We start from the raw sequence: 9,418 nt of genomic DNA on the forward strand, positions 1-9,418 counted from the left end.
GGTAGCTAGCTAGCCTGCAATTGTACAACACTGCAATATTGGAGATACAGGAGACACTGCACAGCATCAAATCAAGATCTTACGAAAGTCAAATCAAATTGAGCAAATGTGGAAAGTGAGACACCAACAGTCAATACGAATACTACACAATCAGATGAATGGGCACCCGAAGCATGAAGTGATTGATGACCATCCTTCCCAAGCCTTTAGTCCACAATAACATCGATGGTCAAAAAATCCCTTACTGGCACCAATCCAAACAGTGGTGTATTCAGATAAGTGAACATTTTTGCTAAAAACTTGATGAAACATTGGATTGGCTGTTTTTTCTAAAGATTATTAGAGGGTGGGTGAAATTTGAAGTTGCATATCCCATTTACAGCGTGGAACATGGAACGGCAAAAATGATGTTGGCAAGCTGTTTGGATTTATTTTCACTTTGTTTCTGTCGCATTTTATGTTAGTTTTGCCGGAGATCAAAGAGATCAAAGCCAGGAGAGAAAGCTTACCACGTGTTGTGAGTCATAATTTTATTCATATTCAGTTTTGTTTGTCTTTTATTAGCATATTTGGTATTGGAGTAATCCAAAAGCAATTGAAAGTAATCCAGTTAAAGTAACCCTACCCGACCCTGGTTGTAAACATGGTTAGAGAGTGACTTTATGCTTGTCATCGCAATTTTCCTGTTAGTGTAGCATGAACATAGTTAAAAGTAAGCAAATACCTGTTTCAAGTGCAGTCCAAACCCCAAACCAAACCAACCCCCAAAAAATGAAAAAAGAAGGGTTTATCTGAGAAATGCTCATTGCTGAATGATCCGACTGAGGCTGAAATCATGACTTTAAGCCAGGATACAGCAGCTTTCAAATTCTGTACATCACCTTTAGGTTTTGTTTAGACAATCTTTTAAGCAAGGCAATTTGGCAGACCCTGAATATGGCTTTTCTTTTTTCTCCAAAGGGAGGTTTGCAGCCAAGTGGGATTGAACACAATCAGTGCTGGTTGTTGCCAATCGAAGCTTTCTTGTAAATTACGAGCACTCACATAAAGTCATTACTTCATGTTAAAGGATGCAGCAACGTTTGCAGGAATGAAAATTTTACTTGGGGTGTGTTGCTCAAAAAAGCTGCTTGTCTTAGTATTATCACTGTCCTGTAGATCAAACAAATGGATGGATTATCCAAAAAAAACAAGCACAGACAACTATGATCGTCATTCCGTCATATTAAAAAGCACCAACTACTCTCACTCATGCAAGATTTACATTGTTGAGTTATGCAACAGGGAATAAAATGCATTCACGTTATTGGAATCAAAAGGTTATGGCATTTACATGCAGGGGCTGCTGAATATTTTACTCGCTGAGGCAGAAACATTGTGGGAATTGTAGCACGCATATCAACTTTCTCCACCTGCTTCATATTGCTTGCTCTCAACGCATTCGATCGTAAAAGTAGTTTTTGATCAGTTTATTTGTGCAACGATAAAATAAAAATCACATGTAATGAATGAGAAGAGTCCAGCTGCCCTAGCTCAAAGGTTGGAAGTCACAATGACTTCTAGCAACTGAAAATTGTTGTCATAATGACTGATTTGGATTACCTGTGCCCACTCGTTTGGCGGCAGCCAATGCGGGCTACCTGATTGGTTTCCTGTCCTTTTTAAGCTCAGTTCTTTCACTAGCCTGTTGTCAGTCCGTCAGCGAACCTCAGTTTCTACAAGGCAAGCATTTTGACGCTGACTCCCGTCGGTCCCGCTTTTTGCACCTGTTTTTCCACCCGTCCATTCATGATCTCCCCGTTTGTCTATGGCTACGACCTGTTTTTGACCCCGACAATGTTTTGCTCTCCCGTCCTGGCTTATGACCTGTTTTTGATCCCGACCACGTTTTCCTCTCATGCCCCGGCTATCGACCTTTTTCTTCCCGTCCTCGACACCATGATCTCCCGCTCCGGAAGATTCACTTCCGTATTTGGAACTCGTTACGATTCTATGCGCGGCTTTCTTCCCGCGTGAAGCGAGCACTGGATCGCGGGCGCTGCCTTTCCCCTCTATCTCAATAAACTTGTGAGTAAACGTTACGCGATTGGGTCTACCATTTGTTCCGGCCGTGAAAGTTATGAAAGACGATAAAGACAAGTCTCATTCTTTGCATTTCATATATTTTGTTTTGTAAGTCCAAATCAGTCCAAAGTGTTTGCATTAATTATTTTAACATTATAATCGTTTCATTTTGCAAATATAATCTCAAAAAATTCATAAATTGACCTTGTTCCGTATATCCAACCAGTTAGGTTCATAACAGAGAGCATGCAGCTGCTGCTTTTCTGTTTATTTATGCATATCTGTCCTTGTTCTTTTTGTCTTTGTAGATTGCTTGGGGTAAATGACTTCAGGGACTTCAATTAAAAATTCATGCGTGCTCAATGTTAATTGTACAATACACTATATACACTGTAATAACAGTCCCAACTATATATGTGTAACCGCGGTGTACCTGTCCCACCAAAGATCCACATTCACGCTGGACTGGATGATGAGGTTTTTATTACAGTTGCTACAAATTAATGAGTCACAACACAACACGTGGTAAGCTTCTCTGCTGGCTTTGATCTCATTGACAGCACGCTGTTAGACTGCCCAAACATATCAAAGAGCTTTCTTTTCAGTTTACATAAAATACGTATTAGAATATCAACCACCACAATACATTTTTACATCCATTTAACAAGATACTTTTAACAAGAGATCGTATAGTGGATTTTTAACGTTTACAATGAATTCAACATATCTTTCTTTAAACTAAATTTGAACCAACATCATCCTTTATATATATATATAAGAAAATAGAAATAATAACAATACCGAGTATAAAAACGGGTACAATTTACCTGCAAATGAATGAGTCACAACACAACACGTGGTAAGCTTCTCTGCTGGCTTTGATCTCTATAAGGGGGATTAGCATTTTAGCACAACATGCAACGTCCGGCAAAACTAACATAAAAGGCGACAGAACCAAAACGAAAATAAATCCAAACAGCTTGACAAGATCAATCACATTACTGTGCATGTTGAGAGATTTGTCAGCTGTTGTTTTAATGTTTAAAATTAACTTTTTTTGCGAAGCACCAAAAGATCGTGTCTTACCGTTGTCAAGTCAAGTCAAGTCAAGTCATTTTTATTTGTATAGCCCTAAATCACGAAGAGTCTCAAAGGGCTTCACAGATTGTTACACTATATTACACAAACTATTTTCAACCGACAAGAGGAGTAGGTTATTCGTATGCAATGGAGTAGAAGTGAGTTTTAAGTTTAGATTTAAACATTTCCACTGAGGTTGCAGATCGAATCTCAGGGGGAAGAGCATTCCACAGCACCGGTGCCCGGATGGAGAACGCTCTCGAACCAGCAGAAGACTTCTTTGCTCTCGGGATCACCAGAAGACCAGCACTCTCAGATCGTAGGCTTCGGACCGGGACATAGGGGCAAATCAGATCTGGTGTTTATGAACCATAATTCGCTTCATCGAACGCTTTTCGGGCCCTCTTGAGCTCTTCGTTCATTGTAAGCAAGTCTTTGACTCGGGCAAACTTCCTAGGATCCTTTCGAATGAGGAAGACGATGTCCTCCACCTGGACACGACCCTGGCGCCCGATGGACATGGCTTTGTGGGTCATCTCTGTGATGAACTCGATCACCAGGTCTTCCAGGATATCCACCGACTCGGTGTATGGGTTCTGGTCGTCGCCGAAGCCGTACATCATGCACCGGAGCTCCTTGGAGAATAACCTTTTTCGGCGGCCGTGGCACACATCCACGCCGCTGCAGCCTTCGTCCGCCTCCTCCTCGAACCCTGTCTCATCCTCCTCATCTGCCATTCTTAAATTTGGCCGAAGAATCGAAATAATACGGTACCGATCTAGCGCTTTTCGCTTCCGGGTTTGTCAGCACGCTGTTAGACTGCCAACAAACCCTGCCTTCCGGTCACAATTCAAAAGCTAAAACCAAACCTTACCCCATACCAGCTGGTGGCACTGTTGGACTCATCATTGCAGGACACTTACATGAAAACTATACAACATATTTCAGCAGGAATTTCAATAAAACAAAAGTTATTATTACACCCGTAACATATGTAGAACCCATATTTCAACTGTTTTCAGTGAGGCACGGTGTACTTTAGTTATGCGTCATGTGTGATAAGACAAATTATTTTTCTTTGTTTTTGCTCATCCATTATTTTTCTCCACAGAGTTTCTTTTAATCACCTTGATCTTCTATAAAATAAAAGGACCTTAAAGCGCTGTTCTGCTAGACGTGCCCTTTACAGTAATTATAGTGAGTGGAAGTAGGCATGTGGAAAAAGGATAATTTAGCGGGACCGAATTCACCATGCACATTAATGCTTTGCCATCAATGTCTGTGAGTACAACTTGCAGAACATAATGCCTCCAGCTGCTGGGGCCATTACAGAAAAAAATAAAAGTGAATTTTCTTCAGTAGCATGCGGAGTTGTCCAACTGTAACTTAAAAAAACACTTGATTGCACACAGAGCCCTGTAGGGATGGGAAGCTCCATATAAAGGAACAGTAACAGGTAGCATACATGTGTTGTAGTGCATTGATTTAAGTATACAATGTTAGCCAAATAATTTCACATGTCATCCATATTGCGGCGAGGGGGCTTGCGTGTTCCAGTGACCCTGGAGAGCGATACCGTCGGGAGCTTGCTCCTGGTAGGGTCACCCATGGCGGGCCGGTCTCCGGGGTAGGTTCCAGACAAACAAAGACCCCAGCGTGTCGGTACGCTGTGAGGTGGCAGCCCCACCAACCGACTATCCTGCGGAGGGCTAACAACTCACCAAGGAGAAACACACTTTGTTACGAAACTGACCAGAGAAAGAAGCCGGACTGACCAACACGGTAACGGACCCCAGCCTGCCCCCGACCAACGAGTACGGATCGATCTTCGTCATAAGACCCGTGTCGCCACCTGGAATGTCCAGACACTCCTTCGCCCCGGAGCTGCCACCCTGCTGTCCCGAGAGCTCTGTCGCTATAACATCACCATGGCAGGGCTCTGTGAAGTACGATGGCAAGGCAATGGTGAAACAACAGCTGGCAACCATTGCTACATCTGGAGTGGCCCCGAGAGTCGGACCGGCCTTTACGGTGTGGCTCTTGCCATTCCAAAAGCCCTCCGGAGGTCCCTCATCAGCTGGACACCAATAAGTGACAGACTACTGTCTGCTCGATTCCTCCACCATCACGGCAAGATGACAGTGATCGTCGCCTACGCCCCCACCGATGTCGCTGATGAGGATGCGAAGGACGCGTTCTTTGACCAACTCCACCAGGCTGTCAACCAAGCCCCACCACACGACGTCACCATCATCCTCACTGATGCCAACGCCACTCTATCCAGCATTGATCGGTCCCCCGGCTCACCTGTCGGCACCACCTTCGTTGACAGCACAACAAACGACAATGGCAACCGCCTCCTCCTCCTCTGCCACCAAAACAACCTTTGTGTTGCTGACACCTGGTTTCCCCGGAAATGCATCCATCACTGGACGTGGTACAGCCCAGATGGCAGAACCAGGAAGGGATTGGACCACATCCTGATATCACGACGCTGGAAGTCGTTTGTAACCAACTGCCGGGTGTTCAGAGGAGCACAGCTTGGCAACACAGACCATCGTCTGCTGGTGGCCCAGCTCAAGCTAAAGCTCCGAGCCAACCAGCACAAGACTCTGCCTCGCCCCGACTCCTCCCGACTCAGCGACCCCAACATCGCCAGAGACTTCAGTTGCTCCATCCGCCGCTCTCTTGATACCCTGGCTCCTGACAAGCTGACAGACTGGGCGGCCTTCAAGGAAAGTGTCCTCCAGTCTGCTCACAATGTCCTCGGACGCCCGCGATCCTCCCCGAGAAAGCCCTGGATATCAGAGAGGACACTAAACATCATAGACCAGCGGCGTGAGGCCCGACTCCGAGGCGACCTCACAGAGTATCGGAGACTGAATCGCCTGCGCAATGTGGCCATTGCTGAAGATAGGGAGAGGTTTTGGCAGGCAGAAGCCCAACAGCTTGAGTCCGCGGCCAACAACAACAACATGAGCCGCGTATTCAGTCTACTACGCCAAGCCCGTAGCGGCCCACACATAAAGACAGCCCTGGTAAAGGACTCAGACGGCAACCTCATCATGACAGAAGCCAACTGCCTCGAGCGCTGGAAGGAGCACTTTAGCCTCCTCTTGCAGCACAGCACCATCCCGGCTGATCCCACCCTCCTACGGGCTGCGAGCACAGCACCTCCTAACGACACCTGCTGCACAGACCCCGTAACACCCGAGGAAGTGAGAGCTGCTCTGAAGAAGCTGAACACCAAGAAAGCCCCCGGCATCTGTGCCATTACCGGCGAGATGCTCAAGGCCGGCGGTGATGGCATGGTGGAGTGGCTAACCCGCCTATTCAACCAGGTGTGGGAATCGGAGCAGCTGCCCACCGACTGGACCAGAGGAGTCATCTTGCCCTTCTGGAAATGCAAGGGCGACAGGCTTGTCTGTGGAAACCACAGAGGCATAACCTTACTCTCCATCCCGGGCAAGGTCTTTACCAGGATCTTGCTCAGCCGTGCCCTTCCAGCAATCAGAAGCTGCCGCCGTCCCCAGCAGGCTGGCTTTATGCCCAACCGCTCCACAACGGACCACATCTCTGCCGTCCGTTTGCTGATAGAAAAGACCCGTGAATTCCGTAAAGATCGCCATCTATATATCGGATTCATTGATCTGAAGGCCGCCTTTGACACCGTCTGCCACTCTTCACTGTGGAACATCCTCCAAGCTCTCAGAGCACCACCCAAGATCATAGCCCTGTTCAAGCTGCTCTACAGCAACACAGAGAGCTGTGTCCGTATCAACGGCATTGACTCCGACTGGTTTGCTATCTCCAGCGGCGTTCGCCAAGGCTGTGTGGCTGCTCCCGACCTTTTTAATTGCATCATCGACCATCTGATGTTCAGGGTTAGTGAGCGCATCCCCGGAGTGTCTTTCGGCAACTACCACCTGACTGACCTGGAGTATGCTGACGACACCATCATTCTCAGCACTTCCTACAGCCAGCTGAGAGACGCTCTGGGCATTTACAGCGAAGAGGCAGCGCGGCTTGGCCTGCAAGTGAGTTGGACGAAAACCAAGTTCATGTATGTCGGTGATGGACCAGATCCACCTCCCATCCAAATTGGTAGCGACATCGTAGAGCCTGTCAAGAGCTTTGTATATCTGGGGTCCATGGTGACAGACAATGGGGACCTAAAACCAGAGATTCTCCGCAGAAGAGCCCTGGCAGCATCTGCTCTGCAGTCTCTCTGGAAACCACTCTGGCGGCACCAGACCATCGCACGCAAGACGAAGCTCCGCATTTACAACCTCACCGTACTCCCTATCCTGCTTTATGGCTCAGAAACATGGCCCCTGAACGACACCCTGGCCACAAGAATCGATGGTTTTGATAGCAGGGCTCTCAGAACCATCGAGAACATCAGGTGGCCCCAGCGAGTCTCCAATAAAGAGCTCAGAGCCCGCACGTGCCAGCCCCAAGCATCTTCCTTGGTCGCACAACGCCGCACCCGCTGGTTTGGCCATGTCCTTCGTCTACCACCAGACCATCCGACACGAGCCATTCTCCAGTTTGACCCAAAGGCCGCAGGCTGGAGACGACCACGAGGGAAACCCCGCACTCGATGGCTCGACGTCGTTGCGGGCGACCTCCAACAACACGGAGTTGCCGTAGAGGATGCAGAACAGCTGGCACAAGACCGCCAGCATTGGAAAAACCTGGTTCATCTGGTCGGCTCAACGCACAGGGACGGGACCCCCCGACCTTCGCTGGAGCAATAAGTAAGTAAGTAAGTAAGTAAGTAAGTCATCCATATTAAACCCAAATTCATCATCATAGCCATCGTTTGAAGCTCTCTGCTCAGTTTAGATGACATTGCCAACTTGCCAAACAGCAGCAGAACCAGTAACATTATATAGGGCTTCTCTAACCTCGGAAACAACTTATTGACTTGCTGCCCTTGGGTAAATGCTAGACATCCCTTGAAATAAGGACCAACAGACTCAAAGATAGTTTCTCCTTGCCACAAGTCAAGACAAGTCAAGTCATTTTTATTTGTATAGCTCTTTATCACAAAGAGTCTCAAAAGGCTCCACATATTATTGCAAACCACAGACTATTATTACACCATCCCCTGACCTAAAAACTACATGAAGGCAAGGGAAAACTCAAAAACTTCATGTTGGAATTTATTTTTAAATCAACACAAACTTCAATTAATCATCTGACTCCGATTTGTGACCTTTCCCAATCACCACTCATCCAAACAATTTGCGTGCTCTTTTGTGCATAGAAAGTTCTCCAGAAGCCGGCATTTTCACTCAAGAGTGGATTTATTTCTAACACACAAATCAATACAGCTCTGCAAGCTTCTCCTTCCAACAGCTGACTCTTCTCCTTCTTATGAGTTGCTCAGCAAATAATTTCCTCCGCCACTTGGTTGACTTCCATTGGTCTCTCGTCCCGGAAGAGTGTCGCGTCGACTCCGCCTGGTCGCGGCGCAGCCCGCTCCCATTGGTCTCCCGTTGCCGGAAGAATGGCACATCAACCTCCTCCGCCTCGGCCCCCAGACAGCTGGTCACCTCCTACTGCCTAAGAGCTCCCCCGCGTCAACATCTACTCCAGAAAACCTTTGCACAAAACACAGAGAGTCCAACAGACACACCCAAATTTAAACTTCCATATTCCTTTACTCAACATGAGGAAAATGAAGAAACGTTGAGAAGGGACAGGACATGAGGTAACCCCCCTTCCAGAAATACCAGGCTGCAATGGATGTTGCAAAAACAGATAATACACAGATATTGAAAACATACAAAAATATAGATTATTCATATGCTATAGAATAGAGGTGTGTTTTCAGCCTAGATTTAAACAGTTCCACTGAGGTTGCAGAGCATTCCACAGGACTGGGGCCCGAATGGAAAACGCACTCGAACCTGCGGATCTCTTCTTGGCTCTTGGGAACACCAGTAGACTAGCATTTTCAAAACGAAGGCTCCCGATCGGAACATAGGGTGAAATTAAATCTGAAAGATATGGGGGAGCAAGTCCATGCATACTTTTGTATGATACCAACAGAACCTTATAATCACATCTTAAGCTAACAGGGAGCCAATGCAGTTTAGCTAAAATCGCTCTTCAGTATTTCAAGTTAAATCGCACCACTGAGTATTTCTCCTCTGACAGATGATTATAGTTAGAATTTTCAACAAGTGAACTGAGGAGCAAGGAAAAATAATCATCCAACCATATGATGTGAAATAAATTCTCCACATGCACCTTTAAATCCGCC

The 9,418-nt window shown here is 46.6% G+C and overlaps 1 protein-coding gene across 1 annotated transcript; it reads right to left on the minus strand.

The window, feature by feature from the left end:
* Positions 1-3,505: 3,505 nt before the first annotated feature.
* LOC148358818 (transcription initiation factor TFIID subunit 13) lies at positions 3,506-3,942 on the minus strand. Its single transcript, XM_088345553.1, has one exon. The coding sequence runs from the start codon at positions 3,879-3,881 to the stop codon at positions 3,507-3,509; it is 375 nt and encodes a 124-aa protein (XP_088201679.1). The 5' UTR covers positions 3,882-3,942; the 3' UTR covers position 3,506.
* Positions 3,943-9,418: the final 5,476 nt, after the last annotated feature.

The sequence above is a fragment of the Urocampus carinirostris genome, chromosome 10 (genome assembly GCF_059441175.1).
Source record: "Urocampus carinirostris isolate Australia breed hairy pipefish chromosome 10, RoL_Ucar_1.0, whole genome shotgun sequence".
Classification (NCBI taxonomy): Eukaryota; Metazoa; Chordata; class Actinopteri; order Syngnathiformes; family Syngnathidae; genus Urocampus; species Urocampus carinirostris.